The sequence below is a fragment of the Alosa alosa genome, chromosome 11 (genome assembly GCF_017589495.1).
Source record: "Alosa alosa isolate M-15738 ecotype Scorff River chromosome 11, AALO_Geno_1.1, whole genome shotgun sequence".
NCBI lineage: Eukaryota > Metazoa > Chordata > Actinopteri > Clupeiformes > Clupeidae > Alosa > Alosa alosa.
Window position 1 is genome coordinate 11,384,470 of NC_063199.1, and position 17,593 is coordinate 11,402,062.

General features: G+C 39.2%; 1 protein-coding gene across 4 annotated transcripts in view; it reads left to right on the top strand.

Moving 5' to 3' along the window:
- The window catches only part of cpne8 (copine VIII), a 35,725-nt gene that overhangs the window by 14,004 nt on the left and 4,128 nt on the right, over nt 1-17,593 (top strand). The window contains exons 6-18 of one of the 4 annotated variants that reach the window (XM_048257869.1): nt 1,103-1,179; nt 4,515-4,578; nt 5,053-5,156; nt 9,054-9,158; nt 11,517-11,558; nt 11,818-11,893; nt 12,557-12,610; nt 13,052-13,113; nt 13,961-14,007; nt 14,103-14,284; nt 15,533-15,660; nt 15,883-15,985; nt 16,996-17,053. In XM_048257869.1, coding sequence (XP_048113826.1) covers nt 1,103-1,179; nt 4,515-4,578; nt 5,053-5,156; nt 9,054-9,158; nt 11,517-11,558; nt 11,818-11,893; nt 12,557-12,610; nt 13,052-13,113; nt 13,961-14,007; nt 14,103-14,284; nt 15,533-15,660; nt 15,883-15,985; nt 16,996-17,053 — 1,102 coding nt within the window. Of the gene's footprint in view, nt 1-1,102; nt 1,180-4,514; nt 4,579-5,052; nt 5,157-9,053; nt 9,159-11,516; nt 11,559-11,817; nt 11,894-12,556; nt 12,611-12,727; nt 13,114-13,960; nt 14,008-14,102; nt 14,285-14,652; nt 14,751-15,532; nt 15,661-15,882; nt 15,986-16,995; nt 17,054-17,593 lie in introns of those variants that run through there. The other 3 variants (XM_048257870.1, XM_048257871.1, XM_048257872.1) reach the window with 3 other exon arrangements.

Here is a 17,593-nt window from a genome sequence, read left to right on the forward strand (position 1 = left end):
TACTCCAGACCCTTGCGAACACTGTATTTGCCAGTTGCTATTTCTGTACTCCTCTTGTCAAAAATGTACAGAACAGCCTTGTAGGTTGCTATATTTAGACCCAACCCAGAGGAATGTTTCTCTTTTTAGAATAACTTCAGTGTACACAGATCAAAGCATTCATTTAATTGAGTTTAAAATAGATGTGGTATCACCCATCAGGAAAGATTTTTGGACTCAGTTGAATATTTAATGACTTTCAAGTTTCTATATTGAGACTATTACATAACTCTTTATTGTGGTATTTGTTTAATAATTTCTGGGATTTGTTGCAGAGCTTGTGTTGAGTTATGTCAGTGTGTGTACCCTCATATAAGAGAGATGACCGTTCATGACTTTGATTGGAGGTCTTCAAGAGTGTGATTTGCTTGTGTGTGAGATTGCATTAAAAGGTTACTTAGCCATCTCAGAACTTGAAACTCCGAATGACAAATTTTGTCCTGCAAATATTGAATTCATACTGTATATCCTTTAGTCTATGAAGTCACTTTGGAGTTGCTTTGTCTCATAATCTTAAAATGCTGATAATCACAGAAGTGATGTTGTGATGAAATGCAGAAGTTTATTGTTCATGTATTGGAAAATAAGTACAATCCCAGCATATAAATTGATGCAGACATTGTGATGTGTTAGCAGCAGGTTGCACTGTCAACGAAGAAAGGGAATACATCTATCTGTTCCAACCGTTCATCCATGGCTGGACTTCTAATCCTACTTACTTTTTTTGTTTACTTGAATGTTATGTTTGTCTGGACTTAAAATTTATCTTGTCTTCAAGTGAATGACTGTCTGCTTATCATCAGAAATGGAGGAAGTTTTCAATGGAGAAAGTGTGTTGTATAGGATGTTACAAAATGGTTGTAATTGTTGTAAATAAAAGTTAGGACAATTTTCAAGCAGCAATAAATGATTCGTTTTGTTATATTTTGGATGCACTTTTTTATATTTGGCTTTAGGTGCTGATTTATTGGCTCATAGATATGTTGATTTATTGGCTCATAGATAAGGCTGATGTGTTGATAGGCATCTTCTAAACCCTGTGGTGCTTGCTGTGTGTGTACAGGACTTCCTGGGCCAGGCGTTCTGCACACTGGGCGAGGTGGTGGGCTCTCTGGGAAGCCGCCTGGAGAGACCTTTGATGTGAGTTCATATCTTCTTTCTATATTTACCCAGATAGCAGAGACCTCCACATTCAGAACAGGAATGGTGGTGTTCATTAGGCCTCTGTCATACGTATCTCAGTGTGATCTCCCACCCCTTGACACTGCTGGTGGCATACTCATTATCATACTCATTATCACACTCATTATCACACTCATACGCACCATTTAAACTGGAGCAGACAGTGTCATCTACAGTACCTCTCACAGTGCAAGCAACTGTGCTGCTCTCACAGGTCCCTAACAAGGGGAAGCAGACATGGTAAAGAGAGTCATTTGAAATATAACATGTTTCTTATATCTAATAATGCCTTTCTTTTATGACAAGGAAGATCATAGATTCAAAACACAATAGCCACACACAAACATAGGAGTAATAAACAGATCTACATAACATCAGATCCAGCGGACTGAGATGGGAAATGTAACATGGAATAATATTTTAACATTACCATTTTGCCGGGTTGATGGGGTCAGGTGGGGCTTGAAAATTCCCCACCTCCAAAGTGGAGAATGACAGTAAAAGTTTGAGAATCACTGTATTAGGCCTACCCTTATCCTAATTAGCAGTAGCATAGTCACCATATTGGTTTTGGACTTTCCCAAAGTTCTATGATGACAAACTTTGACTGGATTGGAATACTGAGTCAGCTCTACTGACACTACGAAATGTGATGTACTCAAATTTACCTTAAATTACCTCCGAAAACATACTAAAACCACTTAATTTATATTAAGTGGTCCTTAATTTGTAAATCAGGCCCTTCATTTTACCTTAAATTCTATTTTAAGGTGTGACTCCTTAATCTATATTTAAGGTATCAAGTCAGGGGTTCCCTTTATTTGTTGTGATTAAGGGGGGTAATAAAGGTAAAATTTAAATATATAAATTTAAGTATATCTTAATTTTATTTTAAGGTGTTAATTAAGGGATTCCTTGATTTTTAATGTCAAAAAGTAAATTCAGTAGGCATTTTGATAATCTATGCACATTTCTACTTAAAGAAGACTTAATTATAGACGAGTTTTAATGTCAAAAGTAAGGCATTTATAAGTGGTGAAATTAAGGGGTTTTCTTTCACCGTGTGACACATAAGGATAACAGCTATTGTTACATTTGTTTCAGGTCTGGTGTTGACTGTGTACTTAGTCCATAACAAGTACAGATAGATATATTTCAAATATGTAAACATGCACAGACCAGACAGTACAAACCACAACAAGACTTAAATTAATGTACTGCTTCCCCACCCTAACACCATGTAAGGTACACATGCATGTATGTGCATAGCCTCTAATAGCTAATGCACTATATCAAAAACACATTCTGCAAGACTATTCAACATTCATTCATTCAAGACTATTCAACATGAACAGATGTTATAAATGAGCATGTGATGCACACAAACATTAAAGGTTTTCTGCAGACATCGGTGTAAGCGTACACGTGTGTGGGGGTTGGTGTGTGTGTGTGTGTGTGTGTGTGGGGGGGGGTGCTTTAGTGTGCATGCATGATTCATGATGTGTCTTGTATTTGTGTGTGGGTGGGTGTATGTGTGTGTGTGTGTGTGTGTGTGTGTGTGTGTGTGTGTGTGTGTGTTTGTGTGCATTGTGTGTGTGTCTCTCTCTGTGTGTGTATGTGCGTGTGTGCACACAAATGCACTCATCTGTTCATGTATATTCTGTAGTGCTCCTGAAAGTGTCACACATGAATGGGTTTATTGAAGAATGACACATACTGTAAGATGATGATGTAAGAATGGGCCTCTCTCTTTCAATTATATAACAGCATCGGTCTCTGTCCGCTTTCAATCATGCCTTGGCTAACATGTTCCCTCATGGAAATCTTAAAGCCCAAATGACAGTCTCAGGTAAACTGACTGTAAAAGTGTTAGTGTCAGTATATGATTGTGTTTTGCGCATATAAAGCTAGCAATAAAATAAATTTAAATGTATTCTATTAACATCTCCCAGAGTAGGGTGGGTTATTGTAACCACAGCTGGTCGCCATAAAAGTCATAATCTGCTTTTAAAATATGAATGCTGCCCTGTCCTGGCCCTCTCTCTTGCCTCTTTTTTCTTGTTTTTCTTGCTTATGGGTTTGGACATGGATGCCGTAATTAACCATGCAGTGCTGAACAATTTCAGATATACCCGGGAGAGGTGCTATAGGTAGGGGATTTCCAATTGTAGCCAATCAAAAACCAAGCCTATTTACCATCACAAACAAAATCACCATCAAAACAACCTTTGTGGGCAAAAAAAGTGTTTACTTTTGTTTGTTGATGTTTTTAAAAAAACTTTTAGACCATTGTAAATGTGACAGAAATATGATGAAGTATGAAGCATTATTTTCCATTGCCGTTCAGGTTAAAATAATCCATCTTGGGAGACCGAATTCATTCTGTCACGAAAAGTATAACATATTATCTGATGCTATGTCTAACTTTTGGGCATCTCAATAGCTTGATAAATGGAGTCACAGCTGAACAAACAGACTGGCTATTGATCATAATGTTATGGAACAATGGAGATAATTACTGAGGCATCACACATGCCAAAAAGGTGAAAAATGATTTAAACAAAAAAAACAAAAAAACAACTCTATCATTTGCCATAAAGATGAATGTCACAATGGTAAAGGTAAATGGTAAATTATTTTCCAGCTGAATTATTTTGGAGTCTAAACTTTGCTAAACTAATTTGCATTTGGTTACTGTTACATATTTTATACCAAATCTGCTGTCAGATCCAGATGCTATGTCATAGTGATTCACAAATCCTCTTCATCAAATGACAAATTTATCATTGCCCTATTTTACTGTCCTGAAAATGAACACATTATGCTAATGGGTCTTTGAATATTTTAGGACGCTGTGCTGATTATAAACATATTTGCATATCAGTAATCAGCCATGATGAACTTCTAATGTCACTAGAGATGTTTTCTTTAGAAGCACAACAGTTGCGATCTTCTTAGAACTATTGATTAAAATAGATTCTACAGTTTCTTACTGTTCCATTTTTTCTTTTACAGTTCTTGGTTTTGATCCTTGATGCCCATATCATCTTGTCAGATTGGTTTATTTAAAACTTTTAAAGAGTTTTGAGTTGGTAAGCTTTCACACGTGCAGCCTAGTTGCTCCTCTCAGGTCAGTCTTAGGCAGTGTCCGTGTTTGGCTCAACATTTCAATCAAGACAATAAGAACTGGTAGATCTATAGCATTCAATATTTGTGGTGCTAAAATGACTGACTTAGTTAACAAGAATTTGTTCTTCTACTTTACTGATTTAATACTCTTATTTCTGTTGCAGTGGGATTCCTGGTAAGAACTGCGGGACCATTATTATCACAGCAGAGGAGCTAGGCAACTGCAGGGTAAGACATGTAGGTTTTTATAGTTTCATGGTGTTCTGAAACATGAGATAGAATCCAAGATTGTCTTTTTGTCTATCCTGATCTTTTCAAGGATTCACTTTTCCTCTGCCCAAGGAACTTGCCTTGTAATAGTTGTCATTGTCAACACTGTACAAATAAAAATGTAATTGAATAATGAGAAGCATTTTTATTCTATATTCATTGATTCATATGAAATCCATAGTGGTTTGACCCATTCTAATGATTATACATGATGATGGTTTTAAAATATTTTGATGATGACACTTGAATATACGAATATACTGTGCTGTGTATATGTCGACTCACAACCCATGAATGTTGACTGAAATTAATCTTTGTGTGTACTCACAAATGGCATCTCTGAAGAGAACAATATGTATCTGAAAGCTACTTCCAGTAATGCTGAAGTTTTTGTCATGGGTCTGTTTGATATTTCTACTTTTTTAATTTCAGGAATCAGTTCTGTTGCAGTTTTGTGGAAACAAACTGGACAAGAAAGACTTTTTTGGGAAATCAGATCCCTTCCTCGTCTTTTACCGCAGCCATGTAGATGGAACGTGAGTTACCAGACCTTTAACTCTCACCTAGACTGTGTGTTTCAGTATCAAGAGTAACATTGAGGGGTTGTGGAGATCTCTTTATGCTATCTTATTGTATTAGCACTGTCTTACAAAGTATTATAACTTTTCTAGAAGCCAGGGATGAGCTGGTTAGTTTTTATGGTATAATATTGTTTTATGTTAATTTATATAGAAAACAGTGCATATTGGACGTTTATAGATCCTTTCAGGTTTTCCATGTTTTGTTGTTTGTTTTGGACTTAAATAAATTAATTGTTTCTCATCTACACATCTGCACACAGTACTCAATGAAAAGGCAAAAATGAGGGTATTCGAAAGTTTTATAAATATATATATTGAAAATAAAATATTAGTTAAGTATTCAGTCCCGTTCCCATCCCATTCGCGCTTAAGCTTTTTTTTACGCACTTCTGTTACGCACTTCTGTGTTATGCGTATTCTCCTATTCTCCCATTCCCGCTTTTGTCACACCCACAGCGCAGCACGTTAATTTAGGTTGATATGAAAACGTGGAACGTGGACTTTGTCATTGACCTTCTGAATGCCATTTAAATCCAGAAAGAACACAAACCAGTCTTTGATTTTGAAAACTTAAGCATGGTAACCTGAAGGCCTACAGTAAAACGGTGTGTCATCACATAGCCTAAGAAAAAATTGACTTCACGAAATTTCACTTTTGCTTTGAGGTTTGTTTATAAAGAGTTAAGACATCCTTGAGGTGTGTAGATCCATAATTTAAAAACTCACTGTTGAGAAAGAAAGTTTCAATGGCAGCTGCTTCTCATAATGTAAATTTCTCTATGCTAACAAAGCTGTAGACTGACTGCAATTTCGAATAAAGTACAGACTGGTATAACAATACCAGCCTCTATTACAAACAAATCAAGAGACAGGTGAATATAAACTATGCTGCTCAAACATAATGCAGACGTCTGTGTATGGATGACTTCGGTCAAATTGGAAAGAAATGGACATATTTGAACGAAGTAGACTATGGGATTATGACTTCACGTCAAGTTAAAACTAAAGATGCACAGTCGGTAAGCTCCAATAACCATAGTGGGTGATTATAACGGGGGTTTTCACTATTTAACAGCTTCATGGATAAGGTAATGTCAGGAAAACATGAAGCTGTATCAGCATATTAAGGACCAAATTTGATACTGTAATGTTAATTTGTAACATTTTGTGTAACCTACATGTATTTAGAACTAGGCCTACTGCCGACATATGCTGTTTCACCTTGTAGTGACGCTCAACCTTAATACAGCCCTCTGGAGCGCGTAGCTGGAAAGGTGCTTAAGCAATGGCAAAATGCGCACGAGAGTTGTATAAGGTGCTTAAGCCCTGACAAAATGCGCGTAAGAGTTGTATAAGAAACACCCAGATTTTTGGGTTGCTCCTCCTAAAACACGTAACTCCCTCTATCGCGCGTAACTGACAGATTTAAGCGAAGGGGAGAATCTGTGAAATGTGGGTAGTTACACGCTTTTTTGGACTTAGCCACTCAAAAATTCAATATGGCGGCCATTTTTCAATAGCCATTGCTATTCAATGCTTATTATATCAATTATTCAAACAGTGATCTAAGCATATCATTTGATACAAATACTCTCTAAAGGAAATGTTAATGGGAAAAAAATTCAAGATAGCCGCCATTTTTAAAGATGGCCACCATTCCTGTCGAATATTAATAATTTCAATTGTTCAAATGGTGATGCAAGCATAAAATTAGGCAGAAATACTCTTCAAGGAACACTCTTTTGGGAAAAGGTATGTGTCACTCAAAAATTCAGGAAGGAAACCATTTTTCAAGATGGCTGCCATTCCTGTCCTATCTCGGTGTTTCTCAAACTTTTTCAGACCAAGGACCACTTAACCAATGACAAAAAACCTCACGGACCACCTATCTAAAAAAAAAGAAGAGTAGACGTACTTCAACAGTATATTACACAATAGGCCTCACCTTGCTTATTGTGTCAGAGGATTCATATGATTTAAACTGGCGTAGCATACATAGGCATGTTGCAGAACAGTTTGAATTTACATACAAGTTGGTTCAATATTGCAAACAACTCATCTATATTATATTTTACCACGTCTGCTTGCGGACCACTTGGGATAGCTTGCGGACCACTAGTGGTCCCCGGACCACACTTTGAGAAACACTGTCCTATCTTCATTGCCACTGTTTCCAAAAAGTGATACAGAAAATATGCCACAAATATTCTGTTAAGGCCACTTTTTTGAAAAAAACTGGATGGCCAATAAAAAGTTCAAGATGGAGACCTTTTCCAAGAGGGCCGTCATTTCGGTAGTATGTACACTGATGCACACATGCATGTTAGCAAAAATATTCTAACGGCCACACTTTTAGAAAAAGGCACTTGCAAAAATTCAAGGCATTTTTCAAAGTGAGTGTTGCTTTAATAGTGTACTCTGTTGGGACTGAGTTAAAAGGAAGGATTGAAAAAATAACATAAATTCACATTTTTACCAGCTCAAAGGCCTTGTGGTTAGAGTGTCCAGCCTGAGCTTGAGAGGTTGTGCCCTGTCGAGTAATACTGAAGACTAGAGTTAAAAATGGTAGCCAATGCCTCCCTGCTTGGCAGTCAGCAAGTGTTGTATTGGGGGCAACATATCCAGGAAGTTGTTCATATACATCATGGTCCAGAATCAGGAAATCGGCTCTCACCACACTTGGCTAGTTGTTCACAACTTTGTGCAACTGGTGCATTTGCTGTCCAGAAGACCCCCCATTGTTCACCAAGCTTTTTTCATATCCAGTCAGCAGGACTCTGCTTCTGACTGACACTGGGTTGCTTGACCCCATATGCAGCCTGCCTGATATGCAGCACGTTTAGTGTGTTGAAGCAGAGCTGCCCTTGTTGGAGGAATGGCTTCATATGGCCTCTGCTTTCGGGCAAACTAACAAGTCTAGCCTCATCTACACTGACAGCTGTGCTTGATCGATCATACAGCAGGACCACAAACTTCTCAAGGATCTCCAGGTCACTATTGTGAAAGAGTGGAATGTTGGTGGCAATCATTTGGGTAATGCATTAAAGTCTTCTTGAATGGACCTACAAGCTTGACACACTTTTCTTTTGGAGGTTTCTCCCATTCTTCATGGCGGAATTGTTCAAGATCAACCAGATTGGATAGAGGGTGCTAATGCACGACCATTTTGCATGTTTCTCCAGAAATGCCCTGTATTTTTCTGCATTTTCTCCATCCCTGTTCTCATTAGTCTCTCAGTCCCTGTTGCAGAGAGACGTGGTGCTGCCACCACCACCGTGTTTGACTGTAGGGATAGTATTAATGAGGTGATACTCATTCATCCACACATGCCATTGGGAATTGTGGCCAGAGACCAGAGGATTTTGTTTCTCATGGTTTGAGGTGCTCATGTGTTCGGGTGCTCTTTGCCAAACTCCCAGCAGGCAGATGTGCCCTATACTGAGAGATGGCTTCTGTTTGGCCATGCTATCATAAAGATGGTAGGGGGTTGGATGGCCCTGTATACGATTGTCCTACCTCCCGAAATAAAAGGAACACTGGCCCTCATTCATAGGGATCTTTGGGCTCGTGGTTAACTACCTGGTTACCAATTAACATGGGAAACTTGAAAGAGTCTTAAACATTCTGTATGCGCTGTGTAACCCATTGGTAACCCCCTGGTTTTTGGTCCTCAATCTCAGCTTTCTAAAGAGTTCATTGTGCACAGTTTATCAATGTAGAATCTATTTAGCTTTTAAAGTATTCCAAAGAAAGAGAAGGATGCACATATTTTAAGCAGTATTGGGACTAACAGCCACAGCCTATGACTAATATAGGATTAACATGTATTGTGTTGGGGTCTGTGTTGGATAGATTCACCATCTGCCATAAAACAGAGGTGGTAAAGAACACTCTGGATCCAGTCTGGCAGGCGTTTAAGATTCCTGTCCGTGTTTTGTGCAATGGAGACTATGACAGGTCAGGATGCAGCATCCAATTACTCCTGCATGCTTTTGCTATTGTGTTCTGTTTTTACTCATCTGTTTAAATTGCAATGAAACAATTGGTGACAGATACAGTAAGTAGCCTAGGCTAGGCCTAAGGGATAATGGACGACCATTATCCCTTAGGCTTACTTATCTGTCATGCCATGGAGTCCATTATCCCGCTTATTCCACTGTTACCACTTGCGTTGTGTTCATTTCCTGTTACAATTTAAACGTTTTAATTGTTAAAACTGTCTTGTTTGTAGAACTAATTTCTTCCGACACATATCAACTAATTTCTCAACTTGCAGGACAAACTGCCGTTACTAGTTCTAAATGGATGGTTGCTACCAAAGGTTCTAGAATCTTTGGTTGCTACGGCCAAAGGCAGTCGTTAGTTCTATATCTCTCCCGTTGTTAAGCGGGCGTATCCCAAGATTCTGATGAACTTTAGCTTTGAAACATCGCTATTTTACTTAGCCTGCTGTCATCCATCTAGCTAAAAGCCACCTCCGTCATATGCTACAATGTTGCCATGTTCTGAACGTCTGCATTTTACAGCTTGGATGCAACGTGACAGTTCATTTAAACTTCACAACGAGTTCGGCGAATTAATACAAGTGTGATATGGCCAAAAAATGGACCTAGGCCTACTTCATAGGTGTGGAAATAACATACGGTTAATGGTCGTTCTAAGTTATGTAGGACAATGGGAAATTCAACCAAGCAGTGGAATAAGTGAATAAACTAGACGTACCGCATAGCGGTACAAAATATGACCGCCACTCAGTCCTGTACATCCATTCCGCGAAAATAAATCATATTAATGAATTTGTCTCCATCTTCTACTCCATCCCCCACTCTTTAAACTTTTGTGTATGCTTGTTTGGAATGTGTGTTTGTGGGCCGCACACAAAGTAGCCTACTGCACAAAGGTGAATAGATTTGTAGCCTACTGGCATTGTTATAAAACTTTAAAATATCTAAAGGTGAATAGATTTGTAGCACTTAGCAACAAATTATATATATAATTATATAGCCAGGCAAAACTGTATTGGACCAGTGTAACGTTGGTACTAAATCATCCATCGCAAAGAATGATTTTTGTAGCACGTGCAACAAATATGTGTAGGTACAGCCCTGCCCTGGATAGGCTACATCTTGAGACTTTGAGCTAAATGTCCCAGCCCGGTGTTTAGGATGCATCATAGACAGGTTATCTTTCAGGTAGCCTACAGTATTTTCCATTAGAAAACCATCACGTAGCGAACGTGTTGTGGCTAACTCACTTAGCTCCTGTTAGTAGCCTAGCCTAGGTTATGGTCATAAGCAAATGAGATGACAGTCGAAAGATGCAATTAGTGCTGTTATCAATTTGCTTGGTAGCCTATAACCGCATTTATGGTTTTCTACAAATACATCAATAATCAAATTGGCCTCCATCACTCAACCAATGCTAACGGTAACATTATTTTACCTACTCAGGCTATTGATATAACTTAAGATTAACGTAGCCTACCTGCAGTAAAAACCAAGCATGTCCGATAAACATTCTCAGATTTATTTCGGCTTCAAGAAGAAATGGGAATTACATGTCATGTAGAATCCTACTGAATTTGTAATTATGTATTGGGAAGCGTAGTGTTGATAATTGCGAGACTGATGGTACTGGAAATGCAGCCAAATGATGAATATTTGGTTTTCCTTAATCCTACTGAATTTGTAATTATGTATCGTGTGTGTGTGTGTGCATGTGTATATGTGTGCACCACCATCTACAGGCCAATGAGTGTACAGTCACTAAATGTACACATAACTTATTTGTTTTAGACCTCCCCATGGATGAAATTCTACAAAACTTGGCATACCCCCAGAGAGTGTTAGGTTAATCATACACATAAAATTTGGTGCAGTTCTGAACATCTTAACTGAAGAGAGGGGCAATTAAAGCAGAATGAAATTGCATTTTCATTTTTACCGGGGGGGGTGCAAATCACAAATGAGTGATTATGGGCTAGGTTGATGTGGGCCCTTGAGACCAACATACCATAACATTTTCTAGTAGTTATTTAGGAAAAACATTTTTCATTTTTTGGGTTTCGGGGGACCCAGCGCGGGGGGGGGGGGGAGTGGCCCACGGGGACCAAAATTTTTCCGTAAAAGTCTAGTGGGGCTACATACCCACCAAATTTCATGTGCCCTGGTGGTTCAGTGTCCCGGGTATCGTTGACCAAAAATTCAGGAAGTAGATGACGGGGAAAAAAAAAAACTTTGACAATCCCTATATGACCGCTTCGCTAGCGGCGGTCATAATAACATGTACAATAACAAAATCTGTTTTGTTCTGCAGGGAGATAAAGATTGAGGTGTATGACTGGGATCGAGATGGCGGGTAAGAATCACGTCTTAATCTGTTTGCAAGCCATGTCAGTCAGTCCTAAACGTGAGACATCCATTTATTCATGTAATCAGATATTATTAGTATTGCAATAGATAATGCCATTACCATATAAAGTCCTAAGGGATAACGTGGAGATCACATATTTGATTTATAAAAGCCATGCCTGAATATAATGCAAATTGAAATGGTCTTTAATTGAAATGCATTGCATATGATGCTACTTCACTAATCAGCTAGTCTCCTCTCCCAGTCATGACTACATTGGGGAGTTCAGCACCAGCTACAGGGAGCTGTCCAAAGGCCAGTCTCAGTTTAATGTGTATGAGGTGAGTCAGCCTCTCTCAGCCCTCCTGAACACACACTCTGTATGTTCCAGCGTACCATCACATGGACATACATGTGCACGCACACTTCAACACTTCAGCCTCTTCCAATTGTTTCCAGTTGCAATTACTTGATTCGTATACTGTGCAATGTTTGTGATTTAGAGCACTGGGAAGTTATTTTTATCAGTACCTTGTTTACATGTTTAATTGGATACATACATATATGATGTGTACATTGTGGAAGCCAGAAGGCTATTACAGTACAATGTGTTATTGTTTCCATCTGTGCTTTAGTTAATTAGGTGTTATGGCACAGAGAGTTTGTGTCATCTATGCATATCTAAAATGTGCATTGGGTACAGTATATTGTACGTAGATGATCAGCCGTGTCTCTGTAAGCCTGAAGCTTCTGTTTCTCTTCTGCACTTTGCATACTAATTGGGATTCCTCCTCCTCTTCTTGACATACATACTTACATACTTCTCACTACTTATTTTTGTCAATAGCATAGTGCACCAGGAACATGTCATGTAACAATGTAACCCAGCATTATATTGATATTTTTGTGCATCCAAATAGACAGGTCTGCCAAGCCATGATTGTACTATCTGGATTGTACATTGATGTACTCAAAGAGTAAAGCAATCCCTTTTGTCTGGACAGGTGGTAAACCCCAGGAAGAAGAAAAAGAAGAAGAAATACAAGAATTCTGGAACCGTAAGTTCACCTCTCATGTCCCCCCTCAATGACAGGACCGTTTTGAATGGAATGGAAGTAGAGTAAAGGAAAAAGAGAGAACCATTGTCCATGTTAACAACTGAAATTATTGGTAAGACTTCTTATGCAAGGTCCTACTTTACATAACACCTTCATAAGCAATGCATCATGCCTTTATAAGCTGTATGTAAGCATTCATAAGTGCTAGTCCACTTTTGCTCACTGCATGTGGGTATGCGCTGGGCATATTATGTTACTGGAGTCTCCGTCTCACAAGATCAGCATTCCAACTCTCATGATCCACATACAGTAAACGTGATAACATTTATGAAGTGTTTATGTGGCGTTTGTGAAGGAGATATGCATTGCTTATTAAATGTGTTGTGCTGTCCCCCTATTGGACTCTTAATAGGAAGTGTTACCAAATTTTCATCTCGACAGGTGACATTGCTGTCCTGCCTCGTAGACATAGAAGTCACCTTCCTGGACTATATCAAAGGAGGGTGAGTGTTTCAGGCCACCGCACCTTTCTAGAAACATCCCTGCTGTTGGACAAATGGTACCGTATGCACGTGTGTGTATGCACATGTGTGTGCAATGCGCATTCGTGTGTATGCATGACTGTGTATTTGATGTTTGCCACAGCTGATGGCTTTTTTTTTTTAATGAGAGTGCTTTGCCAAGTGCAAAAAGGATAGGGGGAGAGACATGGAGAGAGCGAGAAAGAGAGAGAGTGAGAGAGAGAATGTGAGAGAAAGGAAGAAAGAGAGAGAGCGATTTCTCTTGGTGTAGACAGACCTGCTGCTGGGTCTTCCCAGGCGTGAAAAAGCCTCGCCTACACACACAGTGCTTTCAATTCAAACGAGGAACAAGAAACTCCAGCATGGTTAAACTCCTGCTAAAAATAGCCCTGCTCAGAGTAGGAGGAGTTTCTGGCAAGGGCTGAGAGCTCTGAACAGGGAGACAATGACTTGTCACTGCAGGTGCCACTGCTTTTCACTGCAATGTACAATCTGTCCCAAAGCGTATACCTCAGATTTCCTAATTGTTCTCTTCATTAAGCAGCCAGACTTTTACATCAGTGCACATCAAAGAGCGTCAGAAGGGGCATAACTGAGATGGATTACCTACTGAGTCACAGCCAGACACACACACACACACACACACACACACACACACACAAATTATTTCAATTTTCTTCCTTTTAAGCATTTCCTTCATCTTCTATTTACTGCAAGTGTAATTTGATGAATTGCCTTTTCTTTCACATCAATGGTGTATGTTTAAATTTGTGTGTGACTTCACCTTACTCCGTCATTGAGATATGATCTGTTCTGGTTTCACTTGTAGAACTCAGATCAATTTCACAGTGGCAATTGACTTCACTGCATCAAATGGTGAGTGTTGTGGCTGCTGGCTGCGCATGCTTGAATTCCGACATGTGAGCCTGCTCTCAGCTGAATCATGTGCCTGGTGCTGTGCTTCTGAGCAGGTAACCCGTCCCAGCCTACCTCACTGCACTATCTGAGCCCCTACCACCAGAATGCCTACGCCATGGCCCTGAGGGCAGTGGGTGAGATCATCCAGGACTACGACAGTGATAAGATGTTCCCCGCACTGGGCTTCGGTGCAAAGCTTCCACCAGATGGCAGAGTCTCGCATGAGTTTGCCCTGGTAAGAACATCTCCAAGATTGAAAACAAGGCTATTGCTTCCATTTGTTAGTGTTTCCCCGCATGTGCTATTTTGCTATGCTTGCCATAGGCAGGGAGGGATTTTAAATCGTCAGTGTTGGAAGAGGGGAGCTGTCTTAGCGCATACATTTAAAATGCAGTCACTAACATTCAGAGGCGTATCAGTGCTCTCCCCCACTGATACTAGTGTGCTTCAACAGACTCTGGCATATCAGGAGTTACTGTATTTTAATGTGTTATAACACTTTTAACAACAAAACAGCAATCATACATTCCTCTCATTTATTCCCAACATATGCTGTTTCCACGGTGACAGTCTCTTTCTGTGTGCTCTGCTCCCATCACCCAGAGGGCACAGAGCTGCAGACGAGCTCCATATGCACTTACTCAGCTAAGCATTTAACATTTACTTAAGTGAGCTCCCTACTCCAAGGAGCCTGCTGTGCTGACAGCCACGGAATGATAAAGGAGGGACACTTTATGCAGCTGTCACAGTCACAGACTCTCTGCTGAAAAAATCTCAATGACAGCATTTTTTTTCTCCAAGTGCACACTGTCTTGTTAATTGTGTCCCTTGGCTATGAAGCAGCAGCATTTTCACGGTGGAAGTTTTTAAATTAAGACTCGTGATTTTTCTGCTCTTCATTTGATAATTGGGATAAACAAAGAGTAATGTAATGTACCTTACCAATTATTATCATATACTGCTTATCATACATCTGTTTGTTTTTCTTATTTGTCTGATACAGTTGAAAAGGACGGGGTTTGAAGCATGTGCTCTACAATGTAGTTCAATTTAGCTTAATTTGATTTTAATTATTTGAATAATTTAAGATAAAATATTTTCATTTTGAAATATATTATTTTAAAATATAAAAGAGAACATGCCCCTGATATCATAAAATATCATAATAAGCCTCAGGTCTTTCTCTCTGCCTCATTGCACTGAACTTATAGGATTTCTGAGCTTGTTGCAAGGATCCTAGTATGTATAGCTGAAAGATGCTGTACAGTAGTTTGTTGGGAAAAGAATCTGGATGTAAAGATTTGCAGGCAGTGATGAAAGACAAATTGGGCTAATTGTGGGCATCTCAAGTGGTGTGGGCATGTAATCCTAATAACCTGACTGTAGTAATAAAGACTGTCTGGCTCTCTGTGGTCCCATTCTCCTGTCATTGACACAGGTTCTAATTTATTCTTATGATGTCTTTCTTTTCCACACCATTCAGAATGGGAATCCTGATAACCCCTACTGCAGTGGAATAGAGGGGGTGATGGAGGCTTACTACCAGAGCCTCAAATCAGTCCGACTCTACGGCCCCACTTACTTCTCACCTGTAATCAATCATGTAGCCAGGTTAGTGTCTGTCATGTCCACTTAGAATCCAGAGTTCACTCTCAGCGTCTATCCAATTGCTTACAACCCTGAAAACACACCCAGGTGCTCTCTGCCAGTGGGCTGCATTCATGCAGAAGTAATTGCATGTTCAAACTGGCAACACCCACACACTGTACATTATTTAGAATGGCTTCTCTTATTAATGTGATGTGGCCCTTGTCATCTGCTCTTTATGGTCAGATATGCTTCCCTTGTGAGAGATGGCTCAGAGTACTTCATCCTCCTCATCATCTCTGACGGTGTCATCTCAGATATGGCACAAACGAAAGAATCTATTGTCAATGTGAGTCTTCCCTCCCAGGTTGATGCATGATATTACTTTTGTACTGTGGACTTTCATCCGTCCATGCAAAGCTGCGTATTCAGTGCCATCTTTTTTTTCTGGATTTCTCTGTTTGAACCTGTCAAACTACATTATGTGCTAGTGAGGTGGCTACTTTTGTGTGTTGCAAGCTTTCTTTTCTGTTCAGAGTGGCTTTTCTTTGTAAGGGAAGCACCACTATGTCTATTCTGGTTAACACACTGTGTCAATCATATTTTAGAAGTTTTGATGACTTTGAAAGCTGATTGTAAAAGCATTATGCCGACTGCTAACTAAATGACAATAAATTAGGCAGTTAACATATGTGTTAACATAATGCAACAATAACAAAGGGATTTGAGAGTTTTCTTTATTTTTGCCTGAAAATAAAAGGCAGCCTAGAGAAGAAATCCATAGTGACATCAATTCCGCTGAACTTTATTATTTTTACATGCTATAGTCTTACATGACAGCATACAAGACAATCTACTCCTGCTTCTCAAAAATCACCTTATTTTTCAATATCTTTACTCACACAAATAATGTAAATGATGAGCCATGCAACCTCATTGAAAGTCAGAACATTATTATGTGGCTTTTAGTGGAGACACATCCAGTAAATGAAAACCTGAAGCATAAAAAATAAGTCATAAAAATATTAACAATGTAACAGCAATTGGACTCCTGATCCATGAAAATTAGAATTATTGTTGAAATTCAGGACACAGCCATGTTAACAAGGCACAACAACCAGGTTGCATTTTAGCATATAACTGGTGGGAGTACTGTCAGTGTGAGTTCTATCAGTCTTACTGACCTTTTGGATGTTTCTTTGACATAATGTACAGGAAGTTCTTGCCAGCTGGCAATAGACAATTTAAATACAGGTACATACTGAAAAATGCCTTCTCTAACTGCAGTCTGTGTCTGTTCTTGTATCCATATGAAAACATGTACTCTCAGTAATGTTCCTCTTCTCTTTTCATTTGTAGGCTTCTTGTCTTCCAATGTCAATAATAATTGTTGGAGTAGGACCTGCTGAATTTGATGGTGAGAGAAAGCACCTTTTGTTAATGTGTGACATTTTGTCATTGGCCTGTAAAGGGACTGATTTCTCTGAAGTCATATTGTGCTATGGTGTGATTAAGAGTGTGTGTGGGCAGGAGTATGGACTGTATTTTTATCCATGTATGGCATGCTTCTATATGCTGCAAAGTAAATTTGACATGTTGTTTATCACAAAGCTACACTGAAACCGCCTTCCTTCAGTAGCGAGCACAGTCCCGGAGTCACACATCATATACACTGTCATACTGGTGGCAGCAGCAGCTCAGAGGAAGGCTTAGTTTGGGTTGTTTTTTGCTTTGGCCCACTGCTCTAACATGCATTGGTAATGTCATGACCAGATGCCTCTTAAAATAAATAAGAAACTACATTGTTCATTCATACTTATATTTTAGACCTAAGGGTTTTTACTGGTCAACTCAAAACTCCCTTCTCCCTTCAACTCAAAACTTCCCTTCAATACAAATGTAGAAATGTATCATGCCACCAAGTCTTGATAGTACTCAGGAAGGTAGACATATATAT